General features: G+C 40.8%; 1 protein-coding gene across 7 annotated transcripts in view; it reads right to left on the bottom strand.

The window, feature by feature from the left end:
• Positions 1-4,271, bottom strand: part of NAALADL2 (N-acetylated alpha-linked acidic dipeptidase like 2) — a 1,057,096-nt gene extending 1,052,825 nt beyond the window's left edge. The window contains exon 1 of one of the 7 annotated variants that reach the window (XM_063916285.1): positions 4,203-4,271. Coding sequence is in view for 3 of the 7 variants with exons in the window: in XM_063916290.1 (XP_063772360.1) it covers positions 3,271-3,313 (43 nt within the window). In the remaining 4 variants the exon portion in view is untranslated. The other 6 variants (XM_063916288.1, XM_063916286.1, XM_063916290.1 and 3 more) reach the window with 6 other exon arrangements.
• Between the last annotated feature and the right edge of the window lie 13,843 nt (positions 4,272-18,114).

The following is an 18,114-nucleotide window of genomic DNA, read 5'->3' as shown; positions in this document are numbered from 1 at the left end:
AAATATTATATTAACTGGTGATAATAGCCACATCAGAATGGAATTCACTGTTCAATTCACAAAGACATATTTACATTTACCCAGTATAGACATTGCAGAAGAGAGTATAACATAAAGGTGCAAGGTGTCATTTATGAATGGGGAAAAATGCACCTACTGATAGAAACAGAACCCATTGGGGTAATTCAGAGTTGATCGCAGCAGCAAATTTGTTAGCAGTTGGGCAAAACCATGCTGCACTGCAGGGGGTGCAGATATAACATGTGCAGAGAGAGTTAGATTTGGGTGGGGTGTGTTCAAACTGAAATCTAAATTGCAGTGTAAAAATAAAGCAGACAGTATTTACTCTGCACAGAAACAAAATAACCCACCCAAATCTAACTCTCTCTTCACATGTTATATCTGACACAACTGCAGTGCACATGGGGGGTCATTCTGAGTATCGCGATCGCATGTGCAGCCGAGCACTACAAAAAAGTTTTGTGTAGTTTCCGAGTAGCTCAGAACTTACTCAGCCGCTGTGATCACTTCAGCCTGTTCTTGTCCGGAATTGACGTCAGACATCTGCCCTGCAAACGCTTCGACACGCCTGCGTTTTTCCAACCGCTCCCAGAAAACAGTCAGTTGACACCCACAAACGCCCTCTTCCTGTCAATCTCCTTGTGATCGGCTGTACGAATGGATTCTTCGTAAAATCCATTGTTCAGCAACGATCCGCTTTGTACCAGTACAATGCGCCTGCATATTGCGGTGCATATGCATGCGCAGTTCTGACCCGTTCGCAGCGCAGCAAAAAATCCTAGCATGCAATCAGGTCGGAATGACCCCATGTGTGCTGCAGATGTGGCAGATATAACATTTGCAGTTAATTCAGAGTTGATCGCAGCAGCATGTTTGTTAGCAATTGGGCAAAACCATGTGCACTGCAGGGGGGGGGCAGATATAACATGTGCAGAGAGAGTTAGATTTGGGTGGGTTATTTTGTTTCTGTGCAGGGTAAATACTGACTGTTTTATTTTTACACTGCAATTTAGATTTCAGTTTGAATACACCCCAGCCAAATCTAACTCTCTCTGCACATGTTACATCTGCTCCTCCTGTAGTGCACATGGTTTTGCCCAACTGCTAACAATTGCTGCTGCGATCAACTCAGAATTAGGCCCATGGTCTCCTCTCATAGCTAATCCCCTATTAACACAAATCATACACATATTTTATCAGCACTGCTGCCTTTCTGGAAGCTCTCAAATAAGAAAGTTATATAACTACAAGAAAGAGTCATATAACTATTATAAAGACCATATCGCATTTCTAGACAGGGGATATGGTTATGTGACCGGCTGTCAGGAGACCGCCAGTCACAAGACCTCCCCCTACATCCTGCCCCCTGAAAATCCTGATGGTCAGCATGCCGTCCAACAGGGACTGTTCCCACTCGTGGGTGTCCATGACATGCATAGAGTGGGGGTCGACACCGAGCCCGCAAGGGGCCTGCTATGCTCACCCTACCGGCATTCCTTTGCAGAGATCCCAGCAGAGGTATGCTGACCGGCGGTCTCACCGCTGGTCATGCATACCCAAACACAAGGTAGAGTTAGTAAGCAACCCTAAGATCATGCAAAATATGATTTATTGTTAGGCCCATAGTGCCATCCCATTACCAGTTATTATAGATTTATTAAAAGTCACAGTTTTTATATTGCACCATTATATATTACCACTGGTACCCCTACTGCTACTCCACTGATTAATGCTTATAATGTGATTAAATCTGAGACCATCAGATGAAGTTTATACACTATCATGTACCACCTTCTTTACTGTGCTTCAGCCTCTCCTGGTACACAGTGTTAATAGAAGAAAATGCAAAGGGCAGTCCAACCAATTTAGAGCCATCAGTAAATATTAATGCATGGCTGTATTCTAATTTTTTACTTTTATCTGTGGAGACACCTTTCACACCATTTTGAAGTCTGCGATAGGGTAGAATATGCCAGAGTAAAGATGGACATCGGTTTCCGATGGTTTGCAACCATCAATGTTTTTCTTCCGATGTTAGTGTTTTCACCATTCTATGGCGGCTTTCCGATGGAAGCTGCCATCAAATGGTGTGGAAGCAGTGGCCATCCAATGTGAAAATACAGCTGAATTCCACTTTTTAACATCAAGAACAGCCATGGGTTGCTTTTGTGCATGCTCAAACAGGACTTTTTTGCGCATGCGCAAGTTATATGAATACTTTTTCCATCATATTTTTTTGATGAGATGGTTAGCTACAATCGCATCAAAAGCGTAGATGGCAGAAGCCCAGCTATCATTTGATGCTGGGCTTCTGATAACTATCCCTATGCCAGAGAAGTAAAAAAAAATGTCCTTTCAGAATATACTGTAGATAGTATCTACTATTACTTCCTGTTTAACCCTGTAATAATAATTAGTTTTAACTTTCACTTTCTCTAAAACTACTTCTTAAAGAAATCTCATTTAAATCTTGGGACTGCCTTACTTTAACATCATAGTTGTATATATTATTTTAATTGTAATAGTTAAATTTGTACATATAAATCAACTTACCGACATAAACCATAATAACTAGGTACAATGTCACCCCCTTCCCAAAATATGCATAATAAACCCCACAAAGTTTGTACATTTGCCCTGTACTATGGTTCCATGTTTGGTCTTTGTAATCATTACATTTCAGAGTAGTGCTTCTAATATATATTAAGCAGTCATTTATCAATCCTCAGTATGCAGAACAACCGAAACTCAGTAAACGTGTGTAAACAGAAAAAAATGAAAAATTGAAACAAACTCGGGCAGCTGAAATGCACAGAACACAAATGAAAACAAAAGGAACAATCTCATGTTTATGAGCTACAGTTGCTGAACACAATGTCAAATTACTAACACAAAACATAGAAATTGGACTAACTACAGTATATGAACTGAAACCAGACGAGCCTGTCACACTGACAGGTACAAGATGACTGAACAGTAAATTTCCAGGAGAGGGGCATGCCAACTCTAGCACACTGGTGCATATCATGTTAGCACTCACACATTACCTTAACAAAATGCCACAGAAAAAACAACATTACTCAGAACACTTTCGCCTTTTCAATCACACCACATTTTCAATTAGTCATGCTTTAGATATGAAAACACCAACACATGCTGTTGCAAGAAGCAATAAAAATTTCACAGGCTGCAGAGGCTAATCTAACACCTGAACTCTGGAAAAATCACTTAAAAAGCTGTTGAACTTACCTTGCATAGACATACTTGCAGAATTTGATTCCTTTTCACCCATTGTAGGTATAATGTAAAAAAACCAAACAAATAAAGGTAGCCGTCTCACTTTGAATAACTTACTGTGCAGGCTGTGACCTCCTGACTCTGTAGAGTACTGTAGTGCTGCAATAGTATACCTATTTAGCTAGTGAATAATTAGCAACCTGTTTCCTGAGTTACCTGAGCTTGCCTGACCTGTTTCTCTATCAACTGACATCATATCCTTTGATCTACAGTACCCTGTCCAAGACAACATGCCTTTGTTTCTCTTGTAACGTATATGTACTGTAATAGATTTGATATTTAATATTGCAGCCTTTAAATAATTATTGTTGGTACATTTATCTAGAGGTTATTTAGAAAGTACAAAACAGCAGCGCTGAGGCTCATAGATTGTGGAGGGCGGTGCAGGGGCAGATCTACTGTGAAACTAACGAAGTTTAAGTTTAAGGGCCCCTAATCCCAGAGGGGCCCTGAAGCAACTTTTTTTTTTAAAGAGTGAATTTTTTTTAACAAAATCAATGGAGTTTATTAAGTGTGTGTTATTAAAAGAATGTGATTTTAGTGATAGAATCATTAATCGTCTCACTTGTGCATTTTAACACCAGAAATCAGATTTTCACCTCTTGTTTTTATGATTGTATTTTCACATGATGACAACCAGGCTTCTAGAACATTATTACAGCTTGGATGCACGTCACTTAGTACCACGGGAGCTGCTGGGAGTTGTAGTCTAGCTCTGTGATTTGCACTCTGTAAACTGCATTAAACGTATCCATTTTAAACTATAATTCCCAACAGCCTGCATAACTTCTCTTTGTGACATTTCCAGGAATGGTGGAGACTGAGAGGGCACATCCTAGGGAGGAGGCTGGGAGCAATGAAAGGTGAGAAACATACTTGCCTACCTGACTCTCTCCATGAGGGAGAAAATGCTCTTTTCCTGGACTTTCCTGGTAACGTATGATTGCCATCACCTGTGGTGAGCTAGTTAATTGATAAGAAAGGTGTTTCACCACAGGTGATGGCAATCATACATTACCAGGAAAGTCCAGGAACAGAGCATTTTCTCCCTCATGGAGAGGGTCAGGTAGGCAAGTATGGACAAGGAGGCATCTAATAAAGTAATAATACTGGCACTTAACAGTGGGCCTAATTCATATCTGATCGCAGCAGCAAATTTGTTAGCTAATGGGCAAAACCATGTGCACTGCATGGGGGGGGCAAATATAACATGTGCAGAGAGAGTTACATTTGAGTGGGGTGTGTTCAAACTGAAATCTAAATTGCAGTGTAAAAATAAAGCAGCCAGTATTTACCCTGCACAGAAACAAAATAACCCACCCAAATATAAATTTCTCTGCAAATGTTATATCTGCCCCACCTGCAGTGCACATGGTTTTGTCCATTAGCTAACAAATTTGCTGCTGCGATCAAATCTGAATTACTCCCAGCAGTGTGTGCTGTCCTTGCAAAGGCAGCACGCCCCTTTGGACCTTGGGGTTAATTCAGAGTTGATCGCAGAAGCAAATTTGTCAGCAGTTGGGCAAAACCATGTGCACTGAAGGGGGGCAGATATAACATTTGAAGAGAGAGTTATATTTGGGTGGGTTAGTTTTGCCCAACTGCTAACAAATTTGCTGCTGCAATCAACTCTGAATTATCCCCCTTGTTGGATGCTGCTCTATTCTTGCTGGTTGCGCAGGGCCCCCATAAAAGTTCATGCTTCAGGGCCCCAAAAATGTAGGTCCACCACCTGGGCAGTGCAGCCACAAAACTTAATTTTGTTAAGATTATTGTAATGAATTAAAATGGAAGAGTGGGTGCATTTCAGAGGTGGTCCTTCCCATGCACGTCTATTTACGTTCTTCAAAAAGGCTTACAACTAAGAGATAGCAGATTATGAGTTACTCAATAGACTGAAGGTAGCTGCATCTACTGATTTTTAACAAACTGCGGATGAATCACAGGCTGCATATGTAGGGCTGTGAGTGGCAAGCAGTGTTAGAGGGCACTTGGATTAGGGGTTTGACACTGTCATTACCCCTTGGTGCATGCATTTGGCATGGAACAGTGCCTCACTGCCTAGAAAGTCATGTACTGTACACATCTGCATTTTCTCTGCAGCCGCTAAATGGTCATTTCTGGGTTACAAATGTGCAGTAGGAATGTGAACAAACATAGGCCCTCATTCCGTGTTGATCGCACATAGCAACTTTTTGCTGCTTTTGCGATTAACTTGACGCCGCCTATGGGGGAGTGTATTTGAGCATAGCACGGCTGCGATCGCTTGTGCAGCCCTGCTATGCTGAAAAACTTCCTGCAAAACAAGACCAGGGTCAGACTTACTTACCCTGTGCGACGGATCCAGCGACAAAGGTCTCGGGATTGATGTCAGACATCCGCCCTTCAAACGCCAGGACTAGTGATGAGCGGATTCGGTTTTACTCGGTTTTACTCGGTTCTCAAAACCGAATCTTATTGGCTATCCAAAACACGTGACATCAGTGAGCCAATAAGATTCGGTTTTGAGAACCGAGTAAAACCGAGTAAAACCGAATCCGCTCATCACTAGCCAGGACACGCCTGTGTTCGCCTCACCACGTCTGGAAAACGGTCAGTTGATGCCCTGGAATGCCTCCCGACTGTCAGTCTTCTTGCGATTGCCGCTGCGATCACTTTTTCCGCTGGTGGCGTCGCTGTTGCCGGGCAACGATGCACGTGCACAATGCGTCCACCACGCATGTGCAGTTTCAACCCATTCGCACTGTTGCGACAAACTGCAGCATGCGAACAGGTCGGAATGACCCCCATAGCCACAGTCACTTGCTATTTTGAGTCTCAGAATGGGGCTTTGTGATCACATAGGTGCATACAAATAAAGAATACATGTGTTAGCATTCCAAATATATTCTGTTTCTGGCGAGTGTCTGGAACAGCATCCCTTTACATGCAACTCAGGAGCAGTGTTAAACAGTCAAGGCTTATATCCATTATTAAAGGGAGATCCTGAGCAACTTGAGGTGGACGTAGGAATGCGTACAGCTGCATCTATTGGTGGTCACACGTCTATGACTTTATGTATATGACGATACAAAGTCCTTTTCTTGTGTACATCAATGCATTCAAGTATGCAGGGACTGAGGGGTCTATGTACTAAGCATTGTAGAGAGATAAAGTGGATGGAATTTCAGTACCAGCTCCTAACTGTCATTTTTCAAACACAGCCTGTAACAATGCAGTTAGGAGCTGATTGGCTGGTATTTTCTTTATTCACTTTATCTCTCTCCAAATCTTAGTACATAGACCCGAGACAGCTACTTGCACTGTCCATACACGCAGTAATACTGATTATGACATCCAGTTAGAAGCCATCATCGGTCACACTATGAAACTTGCACCAGCATTATGGCAGGTGCAGTTTCTCCATCTGCATATGGGTGGTCATTCTGACCCGTTCGCTCGCTGCTTTTTATCGCAGCCGAGCGAACGGGTACCCACTGAAAAGGCCGTAGCTGAGCTGCGATTGCCTCTGCCTGATTGACAGGCATAGGTGGTTGCTGGTCGGGAGGGGGCGGAAGAGCAGCGTTTGGCTGCTGTTTCATGGGCGTGGTCCGGCCAATGCAGGCGTGGCCGGACCGTGAAGGGGAGTGGCCTGCAGCAGCTGCGTGATGTCATATGCAGCCGCTGCGGGCCAGGGAGCAACGATTAGCTCCCGGCCAGCACGCTTAAGCTGCACTGGTTGGGAGCTACTCTTGAAGTGCAAAGGCATCGCCGCTGTGCGACAATCAAGGACGTCATCCTTTGCAGACGGCCAGTGTATGGCCCTCAATTGGACTTCTACTGTAGCCACTCTAACTGTCCTCCTCACTAAAGTAAGCCAAGGCTGTCTAAAGGATCGTGTATAATAATATTAATAATAATAATCATATCATCATAATTGTGGGAGCCCCTGAATTAGTGTGGCTTTACTAATACTGTATAACCCTTTTAAAAGTTAAGTTATATTATATTCTAATAGAATAGATATTTTAATATAATATACACTTAAAACACTTAAAAGTTGTTGTACTAACTTATATTAAGTTATATTTTATTAAGTTATATTATTGTTATGAGCCTCCATGGATCGTTGTCCCTGAAAATCCCAGTCATTGCTAGGTGACCGGGACGTCAGGTTACTTCCTGGTGATTGCTATGTGATGGGGCGCCTGTTGCCCATGGATGTTGTGGGCTCTTTGGGAAGATGTGCAGTATTCCAGCTGCATGAGATTACTTATTTAGGGGGGCCTGCCCAGGTTGGGCTCCAGATTAGCTCCACTCCCCTTTATCAGCCTTGTCAGTCCCTGTCAGCTATAGCCCCTGGTCCTCTGTCCCTGGTTCCAGAAGTTTAGATCTTGTTAGTACTCCTGTTGGTTCCTGTGAATATCCTGCACTGCTGGAGCCACAACCGCTAAGCCATATCTTGTATTCCTGGCCTTCTCAAATATCTGACAGAACCCTGCATGGCTGGAGCAGCAACCTCTCAGCCATACCTTGCATTCTTAGCCTGTTGTTATGAACTAAGGGATAAACCTGGGTTGAATGATGCGGAGAAATGAATGAGTGATGGAGAACTTGACATGTATCAATCTTCCGGCATTGACCCCTGTACACCCAGGGTTGAGACACCTAGAACGCACTCAGCAGGTCTTCTTGCCTATAAGAGATGCTTTACCCATAAGTCTTTATGTGCCTACCAATACTGGGATGCCTACCATGACTTATGCCACTGGCGGTAGTATGAACTCAACCCTCGATCGACCTCAATAAATGCTGGTAGAAAAGAGTACAAGAACAAGACCAAGAATACCAAAAGACAAGAACAAGACAAGAGAATAATGAATTAATAACAAAGTGTGGTAATAGGGTAACAGTACTAATGAGACATCTGGGTATTGATAGACACAGAAGGAGTAGTGCACCAATGGTAATAGCAACAGGAAAGTAGTCTGGAGAGAAGGCAAGAAAAGACTAACAGGCTGGGTAATCTAATTAAAGAGGCATGCAAGAAACATAAATCAATTGATAGATAAATGGCAAGGAATGCACTGAGCCCACAGTAGTTGCTACTGGCAACAACTGAAGTGCATGACAATAGAATACATAGAGGGAAAGCATAACAGACATACAAACAACACAGATTGGTCCAGGCCAATGGATGTTACTCCTGGCAACCACAGTACCCACACAAAGGAGCAGTACAGCCCTGTACACATGGGGGGAGATGTGTGCTGAGTCAAATCTAGAGTCAGCAATAGTGATGCATGGGGCCGCGCATCGCTATCACTATGGACATACACATGGAGAGATCTGTGCTTAATTTCTAAGCAATCCAGTCAGATTGCTTAGAATTTAAGTATGGATCTCTCTTTGTGTACCCCCCTTACCACTGTAGGAGAATATTAGACAGGGACAGACAGAGAAGACTGAGACCAGGAATTGGTCTGAGGTCAGACTAAAAGGGATGTGATTATGTACATGGTAAGAGAGGCCTGAGAGAGAGATTGTAGTGGAATGGGACTGACCATCTCTCACAAGAAGCAGGAACCACACAATTAACTCACCCAAACACATGAAACAGGTACATAAACAATGGTTAGATTGCAGGGACAAACAAACAAGAATTCTACTATAACTAAGAAAGAATGGAAGCAGTGTTTCAACAGGACTGGGACTTGGCACAGAGGAACAAAGGCTTCCGCAGCAACCCAATTATATGACCAGCAAGTAGTGAGGGACAGACAACACATATATAGGATACAAGAGCCAATGAGAGTCACAGGACAGCCATTCTCCCCTAATTACCAACTCTCTGCAGCTGTGCTACTGCACATTCACCAGTCTCCTGACTTTCACAAGAAACAGGCTGTAGTCAGGTAACAAAGCATTCCCCAACAGGTGTGCTGCTACAGCAATTAAGCAATCAGAATAGATCTGCAATTAAACAGACAGAACAAAGTTGCAGACAACACATGTAACACCTGTTCTAATATCTGCCAGAACTCTGCACTCTTAGCCATTTACTGCATTCCTGGCCTGCTCTAGTATCTGCCATTATCCTGCACGGCTAGCGTGGCAACCTCTTAGCCATATCCTGGACTCTTGGTCTGTCTAATCCCTGTCAGTATCCTGTTGGGCTAGAGTCATTATTTCTCTATTGTATCCTACACGCCTGTCTTTCTCTTACTCACTCCAGAATTCTGCACAGCTGGAGCAGCAACTCTTTAGCCATATCCTTCATTGCTAGTATTGCTTCCACTTGAGCCTGTATTCTGTATGGTTGGAACTTAGACTCTAGCCTCAAATCCAGTATCCTGTGGCCACCACACTAATCACATAAGCTCTTACTGTTCCGAGCATAAATCCAGGTGGTTACCTAAGTACCGTTAGCATACTAGTGCTATGAAAACAGTGGTTGACTGTTAGTGGTTGAAGATCTCGTCAGTAGTTGCTCTAAGGGTGTTATGTGAATCAGTTCTGGTGTATCATAACAATTGTATTATAAACACTTAATATAACACTTACCATGCTGGCAATTATTGACAGTCACTGCATTCACAGCCAATCAGGGCCTGTTCCCATAGTAATTGGCACTGATTGGCTGACATCTGTGCGGCCCATGGATGCCTACTGGGGAAGATGACCTGATCTGCATAAGGGATATGCGAGTGTGGATTCCCCTCATGTAGTGGATTCTACTGGAGAAGTGGACACAGCAGCACTAGGGACAAGGTAAGTATATGTTAGTGTTTGTATTAAACATATACTTTCTACTGTGTGTGTGACTTTTTACAGGGGGACTATAGGTACCATTGGACCCTTAATGCCCTGCATGCTGGTACTTGTGGTTCTCCAAGTACTAACATATGGGGGGCTTACTAGGACCTGTATTCCTCATGTAAAAGAATGTTGGTGATACAATTCATTTGAATACCACTACAATTGCTCAAAGTGTCTTCAATTGTGGTCAATAACAGTTTCTATTCAAAGAACACCATTCTCTATATCAAAACATTATGTGCCATAAGGAATAGCCAAGACATGATGTCTAAATCTGTCTTTCAGATCTGACAGGGTATGACATCCTTCACAATAGAGCTATTTATAAAAAACACACACAAGCAAAAGTAATATGGGATGAGGTCCTGTGACTGAGGTGGCCAAGATGCCTGAGGTAGTGGCTAACAGCCTGTTCTTAAATAAAGTGTTGCCTTAGCAATTGATATCATCACCAGCAAATGACAATTGATCATTTGCTCCAAAATGCTGCCAAACTGACAAAAACGGTTATTCAGACAAATTGGTTAAATCAAATAGATTTAACCAATCGATCTGATTGACCATTTTATCAGTTATCTGGCATTTTGGAGCAAATGGTAAATTGTCATTTGCTCCCATACATTACCAGATTTTCTTTCCAACCAGCCAGAGTGAACACTAAAACTTTAGGTGTATGGCCAGCTTAAGTCTTCAAGCCTCATTGCTAACGATGGTTGACAGCAGGTACATTGTAAATAGGCTTAGTGCTGCATTAGATTTCAGCGGTGCTTCCAAAAGTGTAATACTTGCTCACCTGCAGTTGGAGCTTGAGAGACAGGTTACACCAATAAGGTAAGTTTATTCTGTATTCTTATTCTATTTTGGTTAGTGCCTCCATCTGAGTCTTCTTAATTAATTAAAGGAATTATTAAACCATGGATTGGCTCAGGAAAACCCATATGGACTACTAAAAAGGCTTGCTAGTCTATGATCCCTCCACTGTATATTGCTCCCAATAAATGATCCACTAAAACACAGGTTTATGGGCATATACCTCTATTTAGAGGTTAATAGTAAATTTTATTTAAGTAAGATGATAGAGAAAAATAAATGTAAAATAGCGACACCAATAGGATATAAATAATAATAATAATAATAATAACAATTATTATTATTATTATCCTTTATTTATATGGCACCACAATGAATCCACAGTGCCCAAATACAGAGTACATAAATAAATAATCAGAACAGGAAAGCAGTTAATAACTAATTCCTAGCTAGGGGTAGTGTAACAAAATTAATTAGCACTTTGTAACAATAATATGGTGTTCTAGAACCTTTGTTTTGCTACAGTATTACAAAGTCAAGAGAATATGGCCAAAATTTTAGTGGGTTTAGAGTGTTTCTAGACTTTAGTTTAATACTTTAAAAGTTTCTGTCTAGATGTTGGTGGTGCAATCCTGTAAATTAGGCTGATAGTGGTTGTAGTATATTTGTATAACAGCTGGCATGCTGTTTTACTATAATTAACATCTTTGGGGGTAATTTAGATCTGATCGCAGAAGCAAATTTGTTATCTAATGGACAAAACAATGTGCACTGCAGGTGGGGCAGATTTAACATTTGCATAGAGACTTAGATCTGGGTGGGGTATATTGTTTCTGTGCAGGGTAAATACTGACTGCTTTATTTTTACACTGTAATTTAGGTTTCAGTTTGAACACACCCCATCCAAATCTAACTCTCTCTGCACTTGTTACATAGGCACCGCCTGCAGGGCACACGGTTTTGCCCATTAGCTAACAAATTTCCTGCTGTGATCAGATCTGAATTAGTCCCTTAATTATGTAATTGTAAGGTCCTCAATTTTGTTCTAATGGTCATGTATGGTCTCCCAGTTCCATTTATATTGAAATAACAACTTAACTCTAATAGTCAGTTATATAGTCTGGAAGGAAGAATATAATAGATGCCTTTTGTATCAGGAATAGTTTTAGATACTCTCCATTTCAATTATGAAGTAGAGATTTGCAGGTTTTACTGCCAAATTGTATAAATGGAGGTAAAAGAAAGATAAATTCCAGTCAGAATGTTAGAAGTGATGATGGCTTAAGCATCCTTTAGCCTCAAAAAAGGAATGAAAAAAAAAAATACAAGCGTGCTACAGTATAAATGATTTGAACTACCAGAAGGCAACTAAAGCTTCCTAGTTCCACTCTCCTGTGTGGATAATAATCTTTCTCCTTTTTAACATATATTCTGAGATACCTGTATCTGCAGTGACCTGCTTGCCATCCTTCTGCCCTTACTGACAGATGAAACAGCCTTTATCTCACATATCATATACATAGTCACCTTGGACACTACTCTGCTCCTTATGAAGGTGCTTAAGATTGTCTGTTTGCAGTGCTGCTTCTCCATTCAGTATCCTATTACACTTGCATAATACTCCACATATTTCCCTCACCATATGGAGGGGGATCAGATTCTTCCACACGGTCAAGTATTTCAGACCAACTGTCACTGATACTCTGCAAGCCTTACTGTTCTTTATAGCTTCTTCTGGGTTGCCTTGGAAACCTCCTCTCAAATCACCCCATAACTAAAGTATCTATATTACCCTCCTCACTGCCAACATTAGCACAGATGATATTGGAGGTTGACACACATAACAGGCAAGCATCTTCTGTATGAAGCATACAGATTAGTCTGGTCCATAAGTACTTCTACCTGGAGTTCTGCTGTCAGAATAAAAAGTCTCCCGATCATTAATTTTATACTGTTCTTTCACATATTATGGGCAGCATGGATGGTGTAATGGTTAGCATTACTTCCTCACAGCACTGAGGTCATGGGTTCGATTCCCACCATGGCGCTAACTGTGTGGGTTTCCTCTGTGTGCTCCAGTTTCCTCCTACAATCCAAAAATATACTGGTAGATTAATTGGCTCCCAGCAAAAATGAACCCTTATGTGAATATGTATGTGTGTACATGTGGTAGGCCAAATATTCTCTGTAAAGCTCTTTGGAATATGTGTGTGCTATAAAAAAGCTGGCAATAAATAAACAAATAAATAAATATATATTGAAGATTAAGTAATAGGTACAAGACATGTGCCAAAAGTAATAATCCACTAGATTCCTTCATCTAACAATTATCACGGTCTGAAGTTTCTGATCCGAGTCTGTACCCTTAAGCCGGACTGACAAGGAGAATAGAATTTGGAAGGTTAAATGAGACTTCTGTGCATAGGCCACCATGGACCAACATGTGGGAATGACATTGGCACAATGGTTACTGAACCAGGGAACTGGAACTTGCCAGCCCCTATAACCAGTGAGAGGAACTCAGCTTCAGGACTGATCCCCACAACCATGAAGCTGGATTCCTTAGCCAGGAACTTGGAGAACTGGACTAGTGGAGCAACCAACTAGTGGAACCAGAAGTTCAAGTCACTACCATCGATGGTACCACCAATGGTCTCATGTTTAATATCTGTAACACAAAAGTAAGTGGTCTTATTTTCCAGAGCTCACACAAGCCAAATCTCACTTTTCTTTTACAAAGGGAATGTCCTTCCGTTCCGGATGGAATACACACTTACAGTAGGACAAACATTCCAGGATCCAGTCTATTCGCAGCTGTGTGTGTAAACATACATGTTTGTCAGCTCTCATGCAGTATCCTCCAGCATATGTGAATAAAAGCAAGAGAGAAAGGACCATGGCATAGTACGTTCTTTTAATTTCACACACAAATTACATAAAAGCACTTTTAAAACATAACAACACTCAGATTAAAATCAGGGTCACAGGGAGTGTAGATAGGTCAATTAATGGATTTGCATGGAACTGGTGTTGAAGCAGTTCCCTTAGAGCATGAGAGATTGAATCCTCAGGTGGTCTCCCGGGTTAACCTCCTGGTCTGCAGCTCTTTTCCGGAATTATCCACTCCACAGCCTCTGTGTCCCCTGTCTCACTGACCGGTTTCAATCCCCTCTGGGCTCTTTCTCAAGGTTTCTGAATGTCTCTCTGTCCATTGAGTCCTTAAAAGTATAAAGCATCCAATCCCTAACTGAATGTAAACAAGAGATACTGCTAGCAGCTGTGAACGAGAATCAACCAATCGAGGCCACCGCCTCTTGGTCAGCTGACCTTCGGTGCAGTCATGTGACAGTCGTCTCATAGCAACCCATATACAAGTGTCCCGGCTGCACTTCCGGGTGCGGCGTTCCGATACGTCACATCCATTATCCTCATCCCTGCATCCATGTCGGTCATGTGGTAATCGTCTCTTAGTAACTCATAAACACCTATTTCGGCCGCAATTCCGGGTGCGGCATCTCGATGCGTACTCTCTGTCATTTCCATAATTTATGAGGACGTTTCACATTGCTCACCAAATACAGTATCATCAAAAGCAAAGTTCATGTTCTATTATCTATAAGCATGATAATATCTGTTAGATCTGAAACAACATAGTTAATCAGATCCCAACATAATGACACATAATCAACCACTGATATTCATATGTCATAAATAGCTGTGTTCATACAGTATATCTATACATAAAATTCATAAAGCAACTCATAAGGTAGTGGGTATAAATATATAAAACATATTGAATCCATATACATAAAACAACTCATAGTATAATGGACATACAGTAAAATATGAATATCCTAAAACAGAGGCTGCTAATAACTCCTAAAAAAGGTCAAATTTCTCAGTGCAACCTCCAGATATGTGGTAGTCTGTCCACTAATTGTTGCTAGAACGCAAGCCTCCTGATGAGTAAAGAGTAGTTTAGTTGCAGCAATGAAAGATGCTACAACTAAACAAACTTTATTTGTTCAAGGCAATAGGATTGCCACCTTGTAACAGCACCAATTCTGTTTCAACTTTGGTACCTCTTCAAAACAATGTACAGCATGTCTAATACTTTGCTATCTCATTTTACAAAGACGCTCGAATGGACCAGAAGAAGCATCAATCACCTGCTCTTACAGTGGTTACATGAATCTGGAATCTTATTTAATTATTTTATTTTTCCCAAAAGTTATATTCTAATATGCACAAGTTTATCCTATTTTCTAAAGATACCTAAAAAATCTACTGTATGTTTTAATTTTTCTTAGTATTGTCCCTTGTGTCAAAGACGCTGGTTGTGCAAAAAATGGTATTGTTTATATTAGTAACATAGTAACATAGTATCTAAGGTTGAAAAAAGACAATTTGTCCATCTAGTTCTACCTATTTGTGGTCTCCTATGCAGTATTATTTTTGGACTAAATTTTGTCTGATGTTGATGTCAGCCGTTATGTTTTATTCCTCTTTTTTTAATAACTATAGTGCGTGACTAAGCACCATAACCCTGGATATCCTTATCCATTAGGAATTTATCTAACCTATCCTTAAAGGTGTTGACTGAGTCTGCCATTACTACTCTCTCAGGCAGGGAATTCCAAACACGTATTGTCCTTACTGTGAAAAAACCTTTTCGCCACTTTGTGCGGGATCTCCTCTCCTCTAACCTAAGCGAGTGTCCATGTGTCCTCTGTGCTGATCTTACCAAAAACAGGTCCCGTGCAAGCTCTGTGTATTTTCCCCTTATATATTTTTAGATGTTGATCATGTCCCCTCTTAGTCTCCTCTTTTCCAGTGTAAATATGTCTAGCCTTTCAAGCCTTTCCTCGTATTCCAGCATCTCCATGCCCTTAATTAGTTTGGTCGCCCACCTCTGGACCTTTTCTAGCTCCAGAATATCCTTTTCGTAGTATGGTGCCCAAAATTGTACACAGTATTCAAGATGTGGCCTCACTAGTGATTTATATAATGGGAGTATCCCTTGCATCAATTCCCCATTTTATGCATGCTAATATCTTTTTAGCCTTCTTTGCTGCAATCCTACTTTTAGTACTGCTGCTTCGTTTGCTATCTATGTGAACACCTAAGTCTTTTTCCAGTACAGAATCCCCTAATATTACCCCATTTAGTATGTAGGTGTTATTTTTGTTCTTGCTACCACAGTGCATTACTTTACACTTGTCATATTGAAGCTCATTCTCCATATAGCTGCCCATGCTTCTAGTTTAACTAAGTCATTCTGAAGATACTCAGCATCCCCCTCTGTATTTATAACCTTACAAAATTTGGTATCGTCTGCAAAAATTGACACCATGCTCTCTAGACCTACTGTAAGGTCGTTAATGAAAATATTGAACAATAGTGGTCCAAGTACAGACCCTTGTGGCATACCACTTAGCAATTCAATACAATTTGAAAATGATCCATTAACCACAACGCGCTTCTTCCTATTATCTAACCAATTTCTGACCCAAGTGCATATTGTGCTCCTTAGCCCTATTTCTTGTAGCTTATAGATGAGTTGCATGTGTGGTACTTTGTCGAAAGCTTTGGCAAAGTCTAAAAAGATTACATCCACCTCCTTACCCCTATCAAGGTTCGCACTTACTGTTTCATAGAAGCCAAGTAAGTTGGTTTGACATGATCTGTCTTTCACAAATCCATGTTGATTCCTTTTAATGACCTTATTGGCATCAAGGAACTTCTGAATGCTATCCCTTAGAATATCTTCCAATACTTTCCCCACTATAGATGTAAGACTAACTGGTCTATAATTACCTGCTTCAGCTATACTTCCCTTTTTGAATATTGGCACTACTACTGCTATACGCCAGTGTTTGGGAACCATAAATTATATAACTGAATCTTTGAAGATCAAAAATAGTGGTCTTGCTAGTTCAGAGTGAAGCTCCATAAGAACCCATCGGTGAATTCCATCAGTATCAGGTGACTTATTAATCTTTATATTTTTCAATCGGGCACAGACTGCCTCCTCAATTAAATAATCACTTAGCAGTGGGACATTTTCTTTGTTGAGATTGTGTGTTAATCCCTGCATTTGGTCCTCTCTTGTAAATACCGTTGAAAAAACTAATTAAGTTTGTCCGCTGTGTCATTATCATTTTTCATTAAGACTCCCAACTTGTCTTTTAAAGGGCCTATACTCTCCTTCTTTAATCTCTGGCTGTTGATGTTTTTTTTTTTGGGGGGGGGTTTGCTTTGCTTTCCTTTGCTACTAACTGTTCAGTTTCTACTTTAGCCGCTCTTATTTATTGTTTGCATATTTTGTTACAATCCTTATAGTGCTGAAATGACTCAGCATTCTCATCAGATTTGTATTTTTTGAATGCTCACCTTTTTTTGCCCATTAGTTCCTTTATCTTTTTTTTAAGCCACATTGGTTTGGGATTTTTATTACTTTTTTTGCTGCTCGTGGAAATAAATTTGTGAGTATTTTTAACTAGCATTGATTTTAATACATCCCAATTCTCCATAGTATTTTTTCCTTGAAACAAAACTTCCCATTCAATGTCCCTGAAATCTTCCCTCATCATGTCAAAGTTGGCTTTGCTAAAGTTTAGAGTCCTAGTTGAGCCAGTAGAGGACTGCTTATAAAAACTGATATTGAATGTGGCCATATTGTGGTCGCTGTTTCCTATGGGCTCCCCTACTACAATATGTGATACCAATTCCCCATTGTTTGTTAATAGCAGGTCTAAGATTGCGTTGTACCTAGTTGGTTTGTCGATTAATTGAACTAAGTAGTTATCATTTAGTGTGTTTAAAAACATATTACTCCTAGATGTATCACATGAATCATTTTTCCAATTTATCCCTGTATAGTTAAAATCTCCCATCATTACTATGTCTCCTACTCCTGCTGCTCTTTCAATTTGCTTCAGTAACAATTCCTCATCAGACACATTAATACCAGGCAGCCTGTAGCATAACCCCAATACTAGCTTTTTTATTTCTTTACCCCCACATGCAATTTTTACCCATAATATCTCAACAGTATTTACAGTCCCCACTTGAATATCTTCCTGTATATCAGGTTTTAAACACGGCTTAAAGTAAAGGCATACCCCTCCACCCTGCTTATTTAATCTGTCTCTCCTGAACAGCGTATAACCCTCTATATTGACTGTC

This window comes from Pseudophryne corroboree, chromosome 4, assembly GCF_028390025.1.
Source record: "Pseudophryne corroboree isolate aPseCor3 chromosome 4, aPseCor3.hap2, whole genome shotgun sequence".
NCBI classification, from domain to species: domain Eukaryota; kingdom Metazoa; phylum Chordata; class Amphibia; order Anura; family Myobatrachidae; genus Pseudophryne; species Pseudophryne corroboree.
Note: the sequence above shows the minus strand (reverse complement) of the source record. Positions and strands in the feature narration are given on the sequence as shown.